The sequence below is a fragment of the Mercenaria mercenaria genome, chromosome 2 (assembly GCF_021730395.1).
Source record: "Mercenaria mercenaria strain notata chromosome 2, MADL_Memer_1, whole genome shotgun sequence".
NCBI classification, from domain to species: Eukaryota; Metazoa; Mollusca; class Bivalvia; order Venerida; family Veneridae; genus Mercenaria; species Mercenaria mercenaria.
This window is the reverse complement of record NC_069362.1, coordinates 39,068,873-39,090,912: the sequence shown is the minus strand read 5'-3', so window position 1 is coordinate 39,090,912 and position 22,040 is coordinate 39,068,873. Positions and strand designations below refer to the sequence as shown.

At 35.6% G+C, this 22,040-nt stretch overlaps 1 protein-coding gene across 2 annotated transcripts in view; it reads left to right on the top strand.

Annotated features, from left to right (window-relative positions):
* Window positions 1-22,040, top strand: part of LOC128554415 (protein CLEC16A-like) — a 181,945-nt gene that overhangs the window by 508 nt on the left and 159,397 nt on the right. For both annotated transcript variants that reach the window (XM_053535705.1, XM_053535701.1), the window contains exons 2-7: window positions 9,179-9,307; window positions 10,548-10,681; window positions 11,665-11,732; window positions 16,368-16,448; window positions 17,985-18,090; window positions 19,513-19,636. In XM_053535705.1, coding sequence (XP_053391680.1) covers window positions 9,179-9,307; window positions 10,548-10,681; window positions 11,665-11,732; window positions 16,368-16,448; window positions 17,985-18,090; window positions 19,513-19,636 — 642 coding nt within the window. The remainder of the gene's footprint in view (window positions 1-9,178; window positions 9,308-10,547; window positions 10,682-11,664; window positions 11,733-16,367; window positions 16,449-17,984; window positions 18,091-19,512; window positions 19,637-22,040) is intronic.

Below are 22,040 nucleotides of genomic sequence, written 5' to 3'. Positions count from 1 at the left end.
AAAAAAAGAAATACATACATAGAAAGCCTGTATTTTTTCCTTTTCAATGATGTATATGTTGAGCGCAAATAACCAATCTGCGCTATTTACCAAACGCGCAGCGCATATAACAAATTTTTGTACGTTGGTTATATGCGCAACGATTTACCAATCGTTGCGTAGGATAAACTTAATCTGCGCGATTTACCAAATGCGCAGCGCAAATAACAAATGCAACTTTATATATCAGAAATTTTCATTTCGTATTTGATAAATCATGCAGTTGGTCAATTTATTAATAAATATAGATGTCAAATGCTGAATATCTTTGTACTTAAATTATGTGTCATAAAATTGTTTCTACATCAGTAAATTCACGGCAGTCGGTCACCAGGTTTCAATACCTCCGATCTTATACAAGATGCAATAAAACCCAAACATGCGTGAAGGTGTAATTTCCTCCAGCTTGCACACGTCGTCCTCTGGTATGTTTTAGGATATTTTTATAATTTTCTACTTCACCCGAGCACACACTTAGCAAAATATCGTTTTTATTATATTGAAATATCTTGAAATTTCACAATAATATTCTTTTTACCAACGGGAGCATATCTCTCAACATGTCTAAGATAAAAGATGAAATAAAAAAGTCACAGAATTAAAAGAAAATTCTTACAGATCTTATCTATATTATTATCATTATTTTATAATATAAAATCGATTGAATAAAGAGTAGGCCTAATTTTCATCAAAACGTAAACAAAATTTTATATTTTGTAGCTGCACAAGATATGTGTTCGGTGCCCTGCGCTAAATGAAAATCTGGAAATTACTCTGATAATTTAATTATCTTTTATAAATCATATTAACTTTTACTTAGATTTACGATTACAGACTAAAACTATTGTTTTTTTACAAATCTAAACGGATCTATAATGTTACACCTGTAACTTGCGTGGGAGGTCGGTCCTGCGCTAATAGCAAAGTTTGAAATTACACTGTATTTCAAATATATTTCATTCATAAAACATACTATTTATGTAACTTTTAAATGAATACTGTAAAAGAATGATTAGAAAAAGAGTGATTTCTGTCATAACGAGAACGAAATATTACATTTTTTATCTGCGCAAGATGTATGTCTGCGCTAATAATAAATCTGGAAGTTACTCTGATAACTTGAATATCTTTTAGAAATCATATTAACTTTTACTTTGATTTACGATTACTGACTAAAACTATAGTTTTTTTACAATTCTTAATGGATCTATAATGTTACACCTGTAACTTGCGTGGGAGGTCGGTTCTGCGCTATTAGCAAAGTTTGAAATTACACTGTATTTCAAATATATTTCATTCATAAAACATACTATTTATGTAACTTTCAAATGAATACTGTAAAAAAAATGATTAGAAAAAGAGTGATATCTGTCATAACGAGAACGAAATATTACATTTTTTATCCGCGCAAGATGTGTGTCTGCGCTAATAATAAATCTGGAAATTACTCTGATAACTTGAATATCTTTTAGAAATCATATTAACTTTTACTTTGATTTACGATTACTGACTAAAACTATAGTTTTTTTACAATTCTTAATGGATCTATAATGTTACACCTGTAACTTGCGTGGGAGGTCGGTCCTGCGCTAATAGCAAAGTTTGAAATTACACTGTATTTCAAATATATTTCATTCATAAAACATACTATTTATGTAACTTTCAAATGAATACTGTAAAAAAAAATGAATAGAAAAAGAGTGATTTCTGTCATAACCGCGCAGGTTACAGAATTAAAATTACATTTGTCTTTGCAAAAGCTACAACTTTAGTCTGTAACTATAAAACAGAATTAAATTTAGCATGGTTTATGAAAGATGTCCAAGTTATCAGGATTATTTCCAGATTTATTATTAGCGCAGGGCCGATATCCCGCGCAGGATACAGATGTAACAAAATATTCATTTGGCAAAAGCTACAATTTCAGCCTGTAATCATAAAACAATGATAAAGTTAGCATGGTTTATGAAAGATATCCAAGTTATCAGGATTATTTCCAGATTTTTTATTAGCGCAGGGCAAACACATCTTGTGCAGATAATAAATGTAATATTTCGTTCTCGTTATGACGGAAATCATGCTTCTTTTTATTTTTTTTCTACTCCCAAAACAGTTTTATGAAGTTACATAAATAGTATCTTTTAGAATTGAAATATGTTTGAAATATCAGCGTCAGTTCATAATTTGCTATTAGCGCAGGAACAACATCCCGCGCAGCCTACGGGTGAAACATTATATTCAGATTTTCAAAAGCTACATTTTTAGATTGTAATCGAAAAAAACGAAGTAAAAGTTAAAATGGTTTATAAAAGATATTCAAGTTATTGGAGTAATTTTCAGAGTTCTATTAACGCAGGACACACATCTTGCGCACCTACAAAATGTAAAATTTCGTTCACATTTTCACGAAACTTATTAGTTATTCTACCTGTCTCACTATAAAACATTAAAAATTGATATAAGTATAAAAGATCTGCAAGAATCGTCTTTTAATTCTACTTATTTTTGTTTTGTTTTTAATCTTGGCCATGTCAAGAGATACGCTCACGTTGGTAAAAAAGAATTGCGCTTTTTCAATATGATGAAAAAAGCGATATGGTGAATTGTGGTAAGTGTGTGGCAATTCAGTCTTTTATGTAAGTCTCCTGTATGTTCTGTATCCGGTATAAAATGACTACGTGTGATCGAATGAAATAAAAATACTTTAGTTATAAAAAGAATAGAGAGGACGATGTGTCTATCTGAAGGAAATCACACCTTCACGCATGTTTGAGCTTTATTGCATATTGTATCATACTGCAGATATTGAAACCTGGTGACTGACTCCCATGAATTTACTGATGCTGAAATAAATTTATGACACATTTTTAAAACCTAGATTTGCAATATCAGTCTGTAATTGTTAAACAATGTAAAAGTTAGCATGGTTTATGGCAGTTATTCATGTTATCAGAGTAATTTCCAGATTTTCTATTAGCGCAGGATACATCTTGCGCAGCAACAAAATTTCGTTCACGTTCTGGCGAAAATTACTCTTTTGTACTACAAACATTAAAAAATATCAATACGATCTGTAAGAAATAATCAATATATATTTGAAATATCGGTGTCATTTCAGGATTTGATATTAGCGCTGGATCGACATCCCGCACAGGCTACGGCGTTTAAAAGTTAAAAAAAAATAAATAAATGAAAAAAACTTGTGTTATGAAATATACTTTGGATATTTTGTATCATTTTAAAGTTTTTTAACACCTATGACAAATGACTCTTAATACCGTCGTCAACAGAAATTTTTAGTCCATAAACTACCAGGGACGTGAGCATCTCATTGAAATTACCGCATAAATACGCTCATTTACTTAAAAAAAAATGTTTTTCTTGTTCTTTATGAATTAAGCACAGTCAATTCACACCTTTACGCGTGCCTGATCACATCAGTTTTAAAATTAAACTGTTTTATGTAGGCCTACAAGTCTAACCCTCTAATGATATTCAATTTTATCGGAAGATATCATCCATATGTTAAAAGCGCAGACTCAATTACCAAACGCGCAAGACAGTTACCCTGCGCATATAAGAAATATATAAGGTTGCCCGATTTACAAATCGTTGCGCAGATAACAAATTGGTTATTTGCGCTGCACGATTTACCAAATGCGCAGATTGGCTATATGTGCGTAACATATATATTTCCGAGATTTCTTGAGAAAAATTCAAACTATGGCAGTTAAAAAAATGCCAAGGTTTAACACGAGTGTACTACATATTGGAAAATGGCCGATCACCGGTAAACACATTGCTACACAAAGCGTTTTCATTGGTCACGCCTCCGACCGCCATTACATGAAGACGATTGAAACGTTAGAGGTTTAAATTTCTTACAACAGAAATTCTTGATAAATATGTCCTGTTCTTATGTTTTTTATTTACTATTTATGATTTAAAACAACAAGCAAGTTGTTAGGGCTAAAGAAAAATCGTGACTACTGATAAATCGTAATTTCAGTCAGCCACAGTTTCCACCACAGTTTTGATTGTTTCTGGTTGAGACCTCTAGGTAGACAACGTAAAATATCAAAATGTAAAATCGGTCTACCCGAGGTCTCATTATTTAGACTAGCCTGGGATGTGCTGATGTAGGTGGCCAGAAACAATTCTAGTCTTGAAGTAGAGAAGGAAGTGGCTAGGCTTCCAGTAACCGGACCTCTGGACCCGGTTTCTTTGTGTTTCAGTTTAATTCCTCATGGTGTCAGTTTGATTTTTCATGATTTAATATACACTTCTACGGGGTTACTCCCAGCAGTCGTTTACTGATTATAACAGGGCTCTCGCGAGTGGGCGACTTGAGCGAAATAGTCGCTTCTGAACTTCAAACTTCGCTCAAATTTAACCTCAAAGCTAAATGTAAGAGCGAAATGTAAGTCGCCTGAATTTCTTTGACTTCCGCACTCACTAATTACCTCTACCAAAACCAGTCAGGGGTGTAACTGATCAAGGTAAGTTACTCAAAAAAAGTCTTTTTGCTGTTCTCACAAAGTGACCTTTAAAGTGAAATTAGTAGCAAACTGCTGTTAATCAACAGGGCTTCGGAAATTTGTTGGTTTTGGACCGATTTTTGACTTTTCAGACTGATTCGTGAAGTGAAAAAACGAAAAAAATCGGTCCCGTAAAAATGGAGGAAAGTATAAATTTCGGTCTGATATCTCAATACACGATCACCTGCCCAGTAGGAAATTGTTGGTCGCACCCTCAGATAATCAATAAACGTGTCAAACAGTCTGCTTGTCACTTTGATAATCGGTCCGTAATTAGCACGTGACAAAATCAGTGCTCGCGCGGCACATCCTTTAATGTTTGCAGACAGCCGGCTGCAATGTATTAAACATTTTTGACTGGTTTCCAAATGTTTCTGACTGGATCCAAATCATTTCGGGGGGGATCCACTTCTGTTATTTAGAAACCGACGGATGGTTTATTTCAAAAGGCCATGTTTGATCACGGTAAAAACAAATGGTCACTCACTGCAGCATTTGTACATTATAGGGGTTTGATTTAATGAGACATAACACGGAAAACCGATAAAAATAATTTTTATAATTACTTGATTTGAAAAAATTACATGATTCATTTGTTGGGGCTCCAGTTGAAACAAGTGCAGAAAATCGCCTTTGCAACCCGAGTGTACAAAAAAGAAAAAGAAAAAAATGGACTGGCAAACACGAATGATAAAGAAAACTGGAGTGGCGCTGTTTATCAAATCGGTCTTTTTAAAAAACGTTTCAAAATGAAATTTTGTTTACATCAGAAGAGAACATATAACTTTATAAAATGTAGTTGCTTATTGAAGTACAACGTAAGTGAAATGAAATATCCATGGCCAACCTGCGTGACCTTTTGGTACTATACATGCGGGAAATTCGATCTCAGCGTTCACGTAACATACACATTTGGTCCACGGCAGAGTATTCTTAAAATACTGAGGCTGTTTAGCAGAGAATATGTGTCGTGTAATTCACTTTGACGCATTGTATTTTATAGAATTCCATCAAAGAATTAGGAAACATCACAAAGTATCTGCCGTGTATACGGTGCCGAAGTCACGTGCGTTTGCTTTTAGACTAGTTACGTACACGGTGTCAATGCCTCGGCAATTTTATCCTTGCAAGTATTTTCTCGGAAAAACATCGAAATTTAAACAAAGTAACGATCACACACTGAATAACTGTCTTCCTTGTATGGTAACTCGCGGTGACCGGTAACTCAGTTTTAATGTATGACATGCTTATTTCATTACTCTATCACGTTTTATGTAATATTGGGAATGCGGTGGGTGCGGTAGCGCCGATGTCAGGAATCAGGATTTTCGTTTCGGACCGATAGAGTTATCAAAATTTCCTAAGCCCTGTTAATCAAAGTCTCTTTTAGTCTGATCAGGACCTGGTAATCATAATGGGATGTTAAGAGTTTTATAGCTTTAAAACTTTTGCGTAAAACTTTATCACTCAGCCTTGTGTAAAAATTTTTACTGTATAGCTGGAAAGATAAAAGTTCAAGGATTCAGGAAATAATTGCATTAGTCTCATTCAAAATGAGGAATTGGCACAGGAGGGCTTTGTAGTATTTAATGATAACTGAAACAAGTTATGAAAATAAAGCAATAACTCAAATGGGTTATAATCTGCGATAACTTGAAACAGTTACACCTCTGACTGCAGACTGTTGACAATTTGCACGCTGTCAAAATGAGTGTTGAATACACAAACACACACCAATAGCATAATTTAAGCTCTGTCTACTTCAGGTACTTGCAAGATTTTCCCAAGAAGTGTGAAAGCAAATGAAATTATCCAATACACCAGAGTCGATTGTGTTCAGCCAATTAGCGCCGCGGTTACGTCTTTGACACTTTGCGTTTAATTGTAACAAGTACTTAATTATGTTGGTACCTGTGAACCATCTAGATGCAATTTTTTAGATGAATATCAAATAAATCTTAATAATTAATTTGCAACAAAATTTTAAGATGTAAACAAATCACAATATCTGGAAAAAGGTCTGTATTCCTATACAATCCCTAACAGACTTGTCTAAAGATGTGGATCTGTACTTCTTGAATCAGATTACTGATTTTAGAGGTACGGATCCATACTCTTATATGCTTCTGTATTATTTACCATTAAGTCTTTAAAAGATGTTGAAATCAATTCATTCTCAGTCTAGGCTTACAAAATAAAACAGAGAAAAGGGTTAGAGTATTAAAAGGCTCTGTTGGTCATACCAATGGTCCAAAGTTCCTTACATTACATTGTAAAAATCAACATTTTATTAACAATGATTTTATCAGTACATTTATTACAATTTGTAACTTTCCACACAATAATGCTCTTGTGTCTTATGTATCAGTCTGGATGGTCTGGATGTGTTTTTTAGCTCACCTGTCACATAGTGACAAGGTGAGCTTTTGTGATCACGCAGCGTCCGTCCATGCGTCAGTCCGTCCGTCCGTAAACTTTTGCTTGTGACCACTCTAGAGGTCACATTTTTTGTGGGATCTTTATGAAAGTTGGTCAGAATGTTTGTCTTGATGATATCTAGGTCAAGTTCGAAACTGGGTTACGTGCCGTCAAAAACTAGGTCAGTAGGTCTAAAAATAGAAAATTGGTCAGAATGTTCACCTTGATGATATCTAGGTCAAGTTTGAAACTGGGTCACATGCCTTCAAAAACTAGGTCAGTTTTTCTAAAAATAGAAAAACCTTGTGACCTCTCTAGAGGCTATATATTTTACAAGATCTTCATGAAAATTGGTCAGATCGTTCACCTTGATGATATCTAGGTCAAGTTCGAAACTGGGTCACGTGCCATCAAAAACTAGGTCAGTAGGTCAAATAATAGAAAAACCTTGTGACCTCTTTAAAGGCCATATTTTTCATGGGATCTGTATGAAAGTTGGTCTGAATGTTCATCTTGATGATATCTAGGTCAAGTTCAAAACTGGGTCACGTGCGGTCAAAAACTAGGTCAGTAGGTCTAAAAATAGAGAAACCTTGTGACCTCTCTAGAGGCTAATATTTCATGAGATCTTCATGAAAATTGGTCAGAATGTTCACCTTGATGATATCTAGGTCAAGTTCGAAAGTGGGTCACATGCCCTCAAAAACTAGGTCAGTAGGTCAAATAATAAAAAAACCTTGTGACCTCTCTAAAGGCCATATTTTTCATGGGATCTGTATAAAAGTTGGTCTGAATGTTCATCTTGATGATATCTAGGCCAAGTTCGAAACGGTCATGTGCGGTCAAAAACTAGGTCAGTAGGTCTAAAAATAGAAAAACCTTGTGACCTCTCTAGAGGCCATACTTGTGAATGGATCTCTATAAAAATTGGTCAGAATGTTCATCTTGATGATATCAAGGTCAAGTTCGAAAGTAGGTCACGTGCCATCAAAAAGTAGGTCAAATAATGAAAAAACGTTGTAACCTCTCTTGAGGCCATATTTTTCATGGGATCTGTATGAAAGTTGGTCTGAATATTTATCTTGATGATATATAGGTCAAGTTTGAAACTGGGTCAACTGCGATCAAAAACTAGGTCAGTAGGTCTTGAAATAGAAAAACCTTGTGACCTCTCTAGAGGCCATACCCTTGAATGGATCTTCATGAAAATTGGTCAGAATGTTCACCTTGATGATATCTAGGTCAAGTTTGAAACTGGGTCACATGCCTTCAAAAACTAGGTCAGTAGGTCAAATAATAAAAAAACCTTGTGACCTCTCTAGAGGCCATACTTTTCATGGGATCTGTATGAAAGTTGGTCTGAATGTTCATTGATGATATCTAGGTCAAGTTTGAAACTGGGTCAACTGCGGTCAAAAACTAGGTCAGTAGGTCTAAAATTATTAAAATCTTTTGACCTCTCTAGAGGCCATATTTTTCAATGGATCTTCATGAAAATTGATCTGAATGTTCACCTTGATGATATCTAGGTCAGTTTCTAAACTGGGTCACATGCGGTGAAAAACTAGGCCAGTAGGTATTGAAATAGAAAAACCTTGTGACCTCTCTAGAGGCCATATTTTTCATGAGATCTTCATGAAAATTAGTGAGAATGTTCACCTTGATGATATCTAGATAAAATTCAAAACAGGGTCACGTACCTTCGAAAACTAGGTCAATAGGTCAAATAATAGAAAAACCTTGTGACCTCTCTAGAGACCATATTTTTCAATGGATCTTCATGAAAATTGGTCAGAATGTTTATCTTGATAATATCTAGGTCAAGTTCAAAACTGGGTCACATGAGCTCAAAAACTAGGTCACAATGTCAAATAATAGAAAAAACGACGTCATACTCAAAACTGGGTCATGTGGGAAGAGGTGAGCGATTCAGGACCATCATGGTGCTCTTGTTTAGGTACTTAGCATCTACCCTGCTATGGACTGTTCCATCATTCAATTTGGGCAGTACCACTTATTGTTTGAAGATGTGTTCACTGAAAATTTACTGACCAAATAGTGACCAGTGCAGACCATGATCAGCCAGCATGGACATGCAGGCTGACCTTGGTCTGCACTGGTCGCAAAGGCAAAATCACTTGCCACCAGCAGGCTAATTTAAATATGTTTTATTTATTTTGCAGGTACTTGTACAATGTTTTATGTAAGAATCAGACAGTGACTGAACAGAATCGTGTTCTGCTTGTGGAGACGTTGAGATCTATATCAGAAATCTTAATTTGGGGAGACCAAAATGACAGCAGTGTTTTTGAGTACGTTTAAAACACTCTCTTTCTCGTGAATAATGCATGGCCCTTGTAGTAAGCTGGAAATCACACAAGATTTAGAATTTGATCCCCTTGTGAAGCATTTGCTTGGATGATCTGCCTATTTAAACAACTGGTGTTTCTGAACATGGATAAGATCCCCTGGGACATCAATTCATCATGCCCAGTTTATTCAAGGCAGAAAATATCTATCCTTTGATTATTTTTAAACAAAACAAAAATTTAAGATAACTTTGAATAAAAATATTTTGTCACCTTGGCAACAGTAAGCACAAAAAAAGTGAAAATGTGCGTATTTGTATCAATGCACTTATCAACTTATTATGCTGAATTGACATTTAAATGACTATAATTATATTAGTTGATAAGTGAACTCTTACTAGAAATGGGCCTTTGGCATTAAATAGAATAAAGCAGACAATACTAGCAAATGTTGGATATTAATGTCCTTTTTGCAGGTGTTCATCACAAACTTTTTAGTCGCACCATGAGAAAACAAACATAGTGCGTTTGCTACCAGTATGGATCTGTCAAGTCTGCGCGTTCATGCTGTTCGCTAACGGTTTCTCTAATTGCAATATGCTTTGAAAGTGAACAGCATGGATCCTGACCAGACTCCGCGGATGCGCAAGCTGGTCTGGATCCATGCTGGTTGCAAATGCACTATGTTGGTTTTCTCATGGTGTGGCTCAATTAGTCTTTTATGTGTAATTTCTGGGCTCAACAAATCCGCTCGTTCTCTCACAAAAATGAGTGGAAATTGGCTCCGGGCAAGTGGAAATTGCTGTAGTACTTTTCCTGCTGGATGAATGCCATTTGTAACTAAAAATATAATGAATCAAAATATAAGCAGAGTCAAGCAGAAGCTTGAAAGCTGAAAGATTTTAAAACAGAAGTTAAATTGTTATTTGCATCTATTAAATCCCCTGGCTCCGTTCCAGTACTGCAGTATGATCTCATTATCTGTATGCTTGATAGTTGATAATTATATACCGTTTTTATCAGACTTTAAAAAGATGCTGTCTGTAAAAATAGTATATTTTAGTGAACTGCAGGACAAGTGAACATTCTAGACAGCTTGTCCTACAGGATGAGTTGTTTTCAAAAAATTTGTCAAGCCCTGAACTTCAGCTTCTAATGCTTTAATAGGAATTGCACATAATACGATGATTTGGCATTTCACACAGTATGTTAGAAATATAAATCTTGTTTCTTTCTTCTACAGTTTTTTCCTGGAAAAGAATATGCTGACATTCTTCTTGCGTTACATGCGACAGAAGTATGGCCGATTTATCTGTGTACAGTTACTACAGACGCTGAATATTCTGTTTGAGAACATCAGCAATGAGACATCACTGTGTAAGCTTCTGTTTAACCCTGCTAAATTTCTATAATGAACTTGCCCATCTTTCAATTTGGATAGTACCATTTACTGTAAAAAGGGGTGTTTACCAAAACGATACTGACTGAATGGCGAACAGTGCAGATCTTGATCAGACTGCATGGATGTGCAGGCAGATCTTGATCTGCACTGGCTGCAAAAGCAGAATTAATCATGTTCAGCATGATAAGGATTAATATTTGAAACATTAACACTAAATAAAATCAAGGTTGTGGCAAAACCTACTGATTGTGCTGGCACTTGAGGGTGATCACGTTTTGAGTATTCATTTTTCTTCGAGGATAATTTGTATGGTTTCTTTTATGCAGTAGGAGAGTGAGTTAGGCTTTTACCCTACATGTACTTGTATGTAATTGTATTTTTTTTTTTTTTTTTACTTTTATGCATATTTCACGTGTTTGTAATGTAATAGCAGTAATACATATCTCGGGCTTTGTTTAAATATAGTAATAATGTACATGTAGATTAATGCCTGTTAATTGCGATTTGGACTGTTTGTGAAATTAGCAAAAGTACTTTAAGACGTTTTGGATAATTTGTTTTATAGTGTTAAAGTATTTAATTTTGAGGACATGAAATTTCATATACAATGATGAAAACAATTATTTCAATGGGTATTGTATTTGTAGATTTTTCAACTTCTGTAGATAGAATGAGAGGACATTTTATTTGTTTGTTGGGATTTTATTGTTTGCGTCCCCCGTGACTATTAACCTTTATCCTGCTAGATTTCTAAAATGGACTGGCCCATCATTCAATCTGGACAGTACCATTAATTATTTGAAGGGGTGTTCAATGAATATTTACAAAGTGAAAAGCGAATATGCAGGCTGATCTTGGTCTGCACTGGTAGCAAAGGCAGGCACCACTTGCCGACAGCAGGTTAAAGGTTAATGATTTTTCATTGCTTGATTTTTGTTATCTGTTTTGCTTTTTACAGATTACTTGCTGTCCAACAACCACATCAACTCAATCATTGTGCACAAGTTTGACTTCTCCGATGAAGAGGTAAGGCAAAAGCTTTGTCTCTGAAATGAGACTTTTTAGAACATTTTTAGCTCATCTGATTTTTTGAAAAAAAATAATGAGTTACTGTCATCACTTGAGCGGTTGTCTGCGTCAGTTGCGTCGGCGTTGCCTGGTTAAGTTTTATGTTTAGGTCAACTTTTCTCCTAAACTATCAAAGCTGTTGCTTTGAAACTTGGAATACTTGTTCACCATCATAAGCTGACCCTGTATAGCAAGAAACATAACTCCATCCTGCCTTTTGCAAGATTTATGGCCCCTTTTGGACTTAAAAAATATCAGATTTTTTGGTTAAGTTTTATGTTTAGGTCAACTTTTCTCCTAAACTATCAAAGCTATTGCTTTGAAACTTGGAATACTTGTTCACCATCATAAGCAGACCCTGTACATCAAGAAACATAACTCCATCCTGCTTTTTGCAAGAATTATTGCCCCTTTTTGACTTAGAAAATCAGTTTTCTTGGTTAAGTTTTCTGTTTAGGTCAGCTTTTCTCCTAAACTATCAAAGCTATTGCTTTAAAACTTGCAACAGCTTTTCACCATCATAAGCTGACCCTGTACAGCAAGCAACATAACTCCATCCTGCTTTTTTCAAGATTTATGGCCCCTTTTGGACTTAGAAAATACCAGATTTCTTGGTTAAGTTTTATGTTTAGGTCAATTTTTTCTCTTAAGGCCTAAAAAAAAAATATGTTTGTTTCCTGTAACCCGACCGACCGTAAGTTTTTACCGCCGACTGCAATTTTTTTATGGGCTGAAATTCAAGATTCTGATTTATGTCTTTATTGATTATAGGGATAATTTAGTTGTACCCGACCTCGTCGCGCATAGTCACGAACGTTCCTGGTTCTGTCGACATGAAACAACATGGCAAAAAGCCTGTTTGTCGAGGTTCCGGGTTTTCACCTGCGAAAATCGAGAAGTTTTCTTTGGTGCATATCGAGTTCAAAAGTTCTGCCCCTTGTCAATCAAAATCTCGGTGAATTTCAATACTGTTCGCCGCCACAAGCGGAAGTATGACAGTAGGCGGAGCGTCATATACTAATTAGCTACTGACAGATGTCAATCACGCCACGCGCCGGCTGACACGTGGTTATCTCGCGGTTTGTATTTAGTACTTCATTATGAAAGGTGTTTATTGATCAAGGTGTAAACGTTAATTGATAAACAATTCGTAGAAGAGCAGTCTATTATCATGTTTGTACCACTTGTTCAGGGGTCACGCTGTCGGTTGCACTTGAGCCATTTGCGACAAAAGATTAATTGTGGCCCCGAAAATTTCTAATTGGCAAAAACGGCCCGAAGTTATGTCTGTCTGCAAAACTATGAACTTTGCCTGTTACACAATGTTTACTGAACAAAAGGAATCAGTGTAGAAAAAAAACTTGTATGAACAACATCTGTTATTGAAAGGCGGGAACAAATTTTCAACAATTTTATTTGATTAGTAATTTAAAATTCAGGCCTCTACCTTAGCGGTGGACCGTTGGACTGACGCAACCAAAAATATCGGCAGGTCCACTATCAAAAGTTGGGTAGACTTACGGTCAACCAATTTTCAGTCACGGTCTGCAAATAAAATAAAACCCTTAAAAGTGAAAAATTAGGGGTGGTGGGGGATCGTATCCATATCGGCGAATTCACAAAACGAATGTTGATTTTGCCTTAGTACGGCATTCTACAGTTATAAGCATTGGCGAGTTAAAGTCAGAATAGCACCAATGGACTACTCCACCGATTGGGTGAGTGGTTTTTACGTGGTAACTTTACCAAATTGAGTAATTACATCAGGCAAAATTACCTGGATTGACTGGAATTTACCCGCGAGTCGTAAAAATATCAAAACGTCATGCTGGTAATTTTCCATTCCACAAGCACGTGCGCCCTATCGTAATACTTAATTTACATCGCAGTTACTTTTGACACAAAAAACACGCGTAGTGCATTCATTTTTTAATATAATCGCTTCAGATATTCAACACCGCTTGAGAACTAATACAGTTTGAATTCTATAACAATTTTTATAAGATATCGACAGGAATGTAGGCAAAATTCTTTTAAAACGATCAAATTTTCATATAATGTTTTGTAAAATTTCAAACAGCGCGATCTTGATTATTTATTTCCTTTTTAAAGTAAATAAACGGTACATACTATGGTAATAAAATTCAGACTTTTGACCAGAAAGTACAAAAAACACAATTAAAAAATCTTAAATAATGAAAAAGCGGCAGCAATTTAAATACATGGAGTAAAACGATTTTTTGGCAAACAGATTTCTGTTAGCACTGCAGAATAGGTTACGTGACCTCATGAACGTAAATAGAAATGTGGTTTTAAAATGAGGCAGTATGATGTCGTTGCGATTTTTAATAAGTTTTAAATGTCTTCGTACATATATTTTTTGACACAACACTTTGTTAGATATTCTTCTCAAACAATAATGTAAATTTCTTGAGGGCAAATAGGTCAGCATCGTTCACGGTCTGACACATTTACATGTCAGTTTATTCAGGATATTGCACATTCGCTTTTAAAACATTAAAGAAAAAACTTTTTTACTGATTTCTTCTCAACAATTAAAGGAATCGAGAAAGTACGATCAGACAGTGATGTGTCACATGGCGCGAAAACATGACGTAATGCAATGACAATCTCGTGGAAACTATACCGCTTTGATCTCCACTGCAGATGCCACAATAACCGACATACTTCTTTTAGCTCTTTGAGGGGGTGTTAATTGATGATGAAAACGAGGCCAATTACTTAGTTTATCATCAGAATGATTACCGATAATTGTTGATGTTTTTTTTTTTTCACTTTCAACACTGGTGCTGATTGTGTCCATATTTTGGAACACTTTTCAAAATAATTATTTTTCGGGATAACAGATTGCTACAGTCTTCCATTTTTAATTATTTAGAAATAAGTCCTGTTTCTTTGAGTCATATGAAGTTATAACGTCTACAGCATCACAATTTATGAGATAGAATTGGAGGTCCACTAAAGTCTGAGCAGGTCTACTAGATTTTAGCAGTTGGTGAACCTGCTGGCAACTGCTGAAAAAAGTTAAGGTTGAGGCCTGATTAGGCAGTTAATTGGCGATAATAAGGTTACTAAACACTGAAATGTTCTGACACCTACTAAAAAAAAAAAAAAAAAAAAAAAAAATTCCCTACCTACCGACCCCCATTTTTTTCAGCATGTTACAGGAAACAAACATATTTTTTTTTTATGCCTAAGCTATCAAAGCTATTGCTTTGAAATTTGCAACACTTGTTCACCATCATAAGCTGACCCTGTACAGCAAGCAACATAACTCCATCCTGCTTTTTGCAATAATTATTGCCCCTTTTGGACTTAGAAAATCATTTTCTTGGTTGAGTATTATGTTTAAGTCAACTTTTCTCATGAACTATCAAAGCTATTGCTTTAAAACTTGCAACAGTTTTTCACCATCATAAGCTGACACTATACATCAAGAAACATAACTCTATCCTGCTTTTTGCAAGAATGATGGCCCTTTTTAGACTTAGAAATCATGGGTAGGACAATATTTCTATTATACAAAAAAAATCAGATGAGCGTCAGCACCCGCAAGGCGGTGCTCTTGTTATATTATCATATACCTTATTGATAGTAAATGGTACCGAAGTCACGTGCATTGGTTTTTCGAGAAGTCAGGTAAACACGGTGCTAAGAAAACAACTCCTTGGCAATTTTATCCTTGCAAGCATTTTCTCGGTCAAATTTCTGAAGCCCTGTTTACTATGAATAGTAACAAAATTCAGCTGGACAAAATACTTTAACCTGTTTTAATAACTGGAAGGGCCCAAAATAAAGTTTACATGATTCAGCGAAAGAATGCAATACGGTCTGTCTGTACTGTTTGTCTGTAAATGCAGATCTTGATAAAAAGAAATTTCGTTACATTAGCATGAAATTACCATAATTCTTGCTTAGCAAAACTATGGATTAGGTGCAATGATGAATTTTGCATAAGGTTTATGAAGAAAAATGCTCTGTATGTGATAACTTTTAAAATGCTGTACTCAGTGTTGCAGTTGGTACTGTTTTTGCACATACAGTCTATATTCTAGATAATAATATTATAATTACATTGTAACACCTATCGCGCAAGGTCACAAGAGAATGAGCAACATGCATGTGTTATGTAAGGTTACGAACAATCCAAACCTAAAATTATAAGGGAAACAGTAAAGGATCACATGAACTCCTCAAGAGACCCTCGATGCTCAAGTTCAATGCTCAAGTGAAGGATGTTTCACAGTATCAGAAATAGTAAAGAATACCCTTGATATTTTTATAACCTTCAGAGAGCTGGCGGCAAGTAATTTTACCGTTGCGACCTGTGCAGATCAAGATGTACCTGCACTTCCTTGCAGGCTCATCTTGGTCTGCACTGTCTGCTGTTCAGTCAGTAAGTTTTCATTGAAAATCCCTTTTGATAATAAGTGCTACAGCCCAAATTGAATGATAGACCAGTCCATTTTAGAAATTCAGCAGGGTAAAGGTTAATTGCCATTTTATGCAGCTAACACTTGTAAGCCTTGTATTTGTCATGTGCCTTTTAACAGAGGATTATATTTTTCACAGGTGATGGCATATTACATATCCTTCTTGAAAACCTTGTCACTGAAGCTGAACAAACACACCATTCATTTCTTCTACAACGAAGTAAGTATAACGTAATCAGTAGAAGTTGTTGGATCACATTATTATTACTATTCTAGCAGTTGTAGGTTGCATACAGAGAGTGGACTGCAAAAGTATTTTATTTCCATCTTCATCAATGTCTTATAAGCAGGATCCTGTGGGAAGAGTGGATAATATTATTTGCTTAACCTTTAGCCTGATAAATTTCTAAAACAGACTGGTCCATCTGTTCACTGAAAATTTACAGGCAGAATAGCGAACAGGGCAGACCATGATCTGCCTGCATATGCAGAATGTGCAGGCTGATTTTGGTCTGCACTGGTCACAAAGGCAGAATCACTTACTACCAGCAGGCTAAAGATTAAATGTGTCCCCCAAAGCTGTGGTTCAAAATGCAAGTTTTTTTTTTTTATAGAAGGTAGATAGTTTTTCTCTGGTGCCTGCATGAAAAGCTGAAAAGCAGCCATATAACCTGAATTATATATATGTATCTGTATAAAACACAACAAAACGAACAACCTTTTATAAGCGTGCAATATCTCCACAGTCGCCATCGTACATAACTTCAATTTGCTTGCAAGAGAAATTTATTTTGATTTCATGTTCTTTGTTTCAAATTCTGAAATAAAAGATATTAACATAATGTCTTGCTTGCAAGTTAAAAGTATGAAGTATGACTTGATAAAATTTGAATAAAATGTAGTGAATTCTGAATTTTTGTCCAGCCCGTAAGGGAGCGAAGACATAGTTGTCAAAATGGCTGTTCAGTGTATGTGCGTGCGTGCATGTGTGCATCCATCCATCTGTCTGTCTGTCAGTGCGTCCGCCCAGATTTCCTTGCCGGACTGTAAGTTTGTCATTGATTGTGGGATTTAAAAATAACTTGGCATAATTGTTCACCACCATGAGATGGTGTGTCGCGTGCAACACAGGTGTCAATATCTTAAAGGTCAAGGTCACACTTGGAGTGTAAAGGTCAAATATGGCTATAATTGACCTTGTCAGGACAATAACTTCGTCATTGCATGTGGGATTATAAAATAACTTGGCACAATTGTTTACCACCATAAGATGGTGTGTCGTGTGCAACACGGTTTCAGTATCTTAAAGGTCAAGGTCACATTTGGAGTTTAAAGGTCAAAATGGCTATGATTGACCTTGTCCGGACAATAACTTTGTCATTGATTGTGGGATTTTAAAATAACCTGGCACAGTTGTTCACCACCATGAGACGTCATGTCATGCGCAACACCCAGGTCAATATCTTAAAGGTCAAGGTCACACTTTGAGTTTAAAGGTCAAATATGGCTATAATTGACCTTGTCCGGACAATAACTTCGTCATTGAATGTGGGATTATAAAATAACCTGGCACAATTGTTTTATTTGGCTCAAATGTTTGTCTCAGTGAGACAGAGTTTCATGTGCAACTCCCAGTCCTTTTGACAGCTGGCGGGCTCGACATGTCTAGTTCTTGATAGGTTTCGAAAGCAAATTATATGTTTTAGCTGTTGAGTTAGCTTCAGTGAAGTTCAAAACAGATCTTTGTGTATTTCAGCATACAAATGATTTTGCCTTATATACAGAGGCAATAAAGTTCTTCAACCACTCCGAGGGCATGGTCAGAATTGCTGTTAGAACTATCACACTTAACGTTTATCAAGGTAATGGTCAGAATTGCTGTTAGAACTATCACACTTGATGTTTATAAAGGTAATGGTCAGAATTGCTGTTAAAACTGACACACTTAACGTTTCTAAAGGTAATGGTCAGAATTGCTGTTAGAACTATCACACTTGAGGTTTATTAAGGTAATGGTCAGAATTGCTGTTAGAACTATCACACTTAATGTTTATAAAAGTAATGGTCAGAATTGCTGTAAGAACTATCACACTTGATGTTTATAGAAGTAATGGTCAGAATTGCTGTAAGAACTATCACACTTGATGTTTATAAAAGTAATGGTCAGATTGCCGTTAGAACTATCACACTTAACGTTTATAAAGGTAATAGTCAGAATTGCTGTAAGAACTATCACACTTAACGTTTATAAAGGTAATGGTCAGAATTGCTGTCAGAACTATCACACTTGATGTTTATAAAGGTAATGGTCAGAATTGTTGTAAGAACTATCACACTTAATGTTTTAAAGATGATGGCCAGAATTACCACAATGTATGTAAAGTTAATTATGTCATTACTTAGGACACAGCTTTTCTTTTTGAATATTAAATGAAAGAGTTAATATAATTTTAACTTGATATAGAAAATAAAGCCCTCAAGTTGTTTTCAAGCGGCTTTTATACACTGAAATAATGAAAGCTTTAAAAAGAAGTTTGAAGATTATTGAGTCATGCTTGAGTCAGTTTTTTGAAAATTTAGTATGAGGAGGGACAGTTGTGTTTTTTGCCTCCGCATTTGAGTTGCTGACATTGTATACATTTCACTATCACACTTCAATCTTGAGTTCATTGTCGGAAATGTACACCCAAAGACCTTCATTGAAATATTAATTCCTTTGAATTTCAAGACCAAAAAAATTTCCAACTGTTCTCTTTATAGGTTTACCACGGTATGTTGTTAGCTCATCTGATTTTTTTGAAAAAAAAAAAGATGAATTATTGTCATCACTTGATCGGCATTGCCTGGTTAAGTTTTATGTTGAGGTCAGCTTTTCTCTTAAACTATCAAAGCTATTTCTTTAAAACTTGCAACATTTGTTCACCATCATTAGCTGACTCTGTACAGCAAGAAACTTAACTCCATCCTGCTTTTTGCAAGAATTATGGCCCCAGATTTCTTGGTTAAGTTTTGTGTTTAGGTCAACTTTTCTCCTTTACGGTCAAAGCTATTGCTTTAAAACTTGGAGCAGTTATACGCCATTTAAAGCTGACTCTGCACAGCAAGTACTGTAACTCAATCTTGCTTTTTGCAAGAATTATGGCCCCTTTTGGACTTAGAAAATATCATAAAAACACATGGGTAGGACAATATTTCTGTTATACAGAGACAAAAAAATCAGATGAGTGTCTGCACCCGTAGGATGGTGCTCTTGTTTTTACTTGACAATAGTCTTTTATTTTCAGTTCAAGATGGAGCAATGTTGAGATACATCAGAGATAGAACAGCGGCGCCATATTTTTCCAACCTTGTATGGTTTATCGGCAACCATATTCTTGATCTAGATATCTGTGTTCGAAATGACACTGAGTAAGTTTTGTTACAGAGAAACGTTATGAGAATTTTATCTTGTCATCAAATGGTGTGTGTAAAGCATTGACTATTTCAGTGAAAACAGTACTAAACTGTGGTAGCTGGAAGAAGCTGCCATATGACTTAAAATGGGTCGGTATGACTTCGAACCCAACAAATGAAAGAATAAACAACCACACAACCACTTTTTTCTCTTACTTCAATTAAGTTAATGTCTTTCTTTCTTTGTGAAATATGATTAAAACTTAGTATCTAGACCTCACTCAAAATTCCAGCTACTTGGATGACAAGTTTCCAATACTATCCAGAAAAAATGTCCACAGAGTATCATTTTTAAGGCGGATTAGGTTTATCTCAAAGTAATGGGCTTGATCCCTTGGAATTTACAATACAGAGTTTCAACTGTATTTAGAGTTTCTGCATTAATATACCGTACTTTGGGATATTTTCGTGTCAGCAAATTTTCGCTCTTTTAATCGAAAATGTAGTGGGGTTTTTTTTGACGTGTGTATTTTTCGCCATCTTAATCAAATCCAACATTACTGGCATTTTTGAAGAGTATCCAAGGGAGGTTACTTTTCTGCTATTATCCAACAACACAAACTGCATACATGTGACTTTATTATATGTGGTATAGATGTATACATACTGAAATTTATTGCAAATTGTATTAAAATATAAAAGCAATAAAATTCGTTAAAATGTTCATGAACATGTAAAATGTTATACTTCCCATGTTTGTGGCCAGGTGTTTCATTGTATATTTCTCATATTCCACATTACACAACTCGCATAAATTACAGTCCTCACTGCTTATTTCTACTGGTAGAAGAACTTCTTTTTCTTTCAGCTGAAAATATTTGAGAATAGACATGTTTATTAGCTCATCTGATTTTTTTTTTTAAAAATGATGAGTTATTGTCATCACTTGATCGGTGTCGGCATCGGCATCAGCATTGCCTGGTTAAGTTTTATGTTTAGGTCAGCTTTTCTCCTAAACTATCAAAGTTATTGCTTTGAAACTTGCAACACCTGTTCACCATCAATAGTTGACCCTGCACAGCAAGAAACATAACTCCATCCTGCTATTTGCAAGAATTATGGCCCCTTTGGACTTAGAAAATATCACACTTCTTGGTTAAGTTTTATGTTTAGGTCAACTTTTCTCCTAAACCATCAAAGCTATTGCTTTGAAACTTGCAACACTTGTTCATCATCATAAGCTGACCCTGTACATCAAGAAACATAACTCCATCCTGCTTTTTTCAAGAATTATTGCCCCTTTTGGACTTAGAAAATCAGATTTCTTGGTAAAGTTTTATGTTTAGGTCAGCTTTTCTCATAAACTATCAAAGCTATTGCTTTAAAACTTGCAACACTTGTTTACCATCATAAGCTGACCATGTTCAGCAAGGAACATAACTCTGTTCTGCTTTTTGCAAGAATTATGGCCACTTTTGGACTTAGAAAATATCAGATTTATTGGTTAAGTTTTATGTTTAGGTAAACTTTTCTCCTAAACTATCAAAGCTATTGCTTTGAAACTTGCAACAGTTGTTTACCATCATAAGCTGACTCTGTACGTCAAGAAACATAACTCCATCCTGCTTTTTGCAAGAATTATGGCCCTTTTTGCCTTAGAAAATCATGGGTAGGAAAATTTTTATGCCCCCAAAGGGAGGCATATTAGTTTTCAACTGTCCGTCCATTCGTTCGTTCGTCACAACGTTAACTTTTTGCATGAAGGCCAACGTTAACTTTAGCATGAAGGCACTTTACTCGCGAACGACTGCACCCAGGACCTTCAAATTTCACATCCTGATAGTACTTACTGAGTTCACGACCACTACTGACATTGGGGTCACCAGGTCAAAGGTCATGGTCACAGGGGCCAATGTTAACTTTTTGCATGAAGGCACTTTACTCGCGAACCACTGCACCCAGGACCTTTAAACTTCACATGCTGATAGTACTTATTGAGTACACGACCCCTACTGACTTTGGGGTCACCAGGTCAAAGGTCAAGGTCACAGGTGCCAATGTTAACTTTTTGCATGAAGGCACTTTTCCTGCGAACCACTGCACCCAGGACCTTTAAACTTCACATGCTGATAGTACTTACTGAGTACACAACCCCTACTGACTTTGGGGTCACCAGGTCAAAGGTCAAGGTCACAGGGGCCAGTGTTAACTTTTTGCATGAAGGCACTTTACTCGCGAACCACTGCACCCAGGACCTTCAAATATCACATCATGCTGATAGTACTTATTGAGTACACGACCCCTACTGACTGGGGTCACCAGGTCAAAGGTCACAGGGGCCAATGTTAACTTTTTGCATGAAGGCACTTTACTCGCGAAACACTGCCTGCAGGCCCTTTAAACTTCACGTGCTGATAGT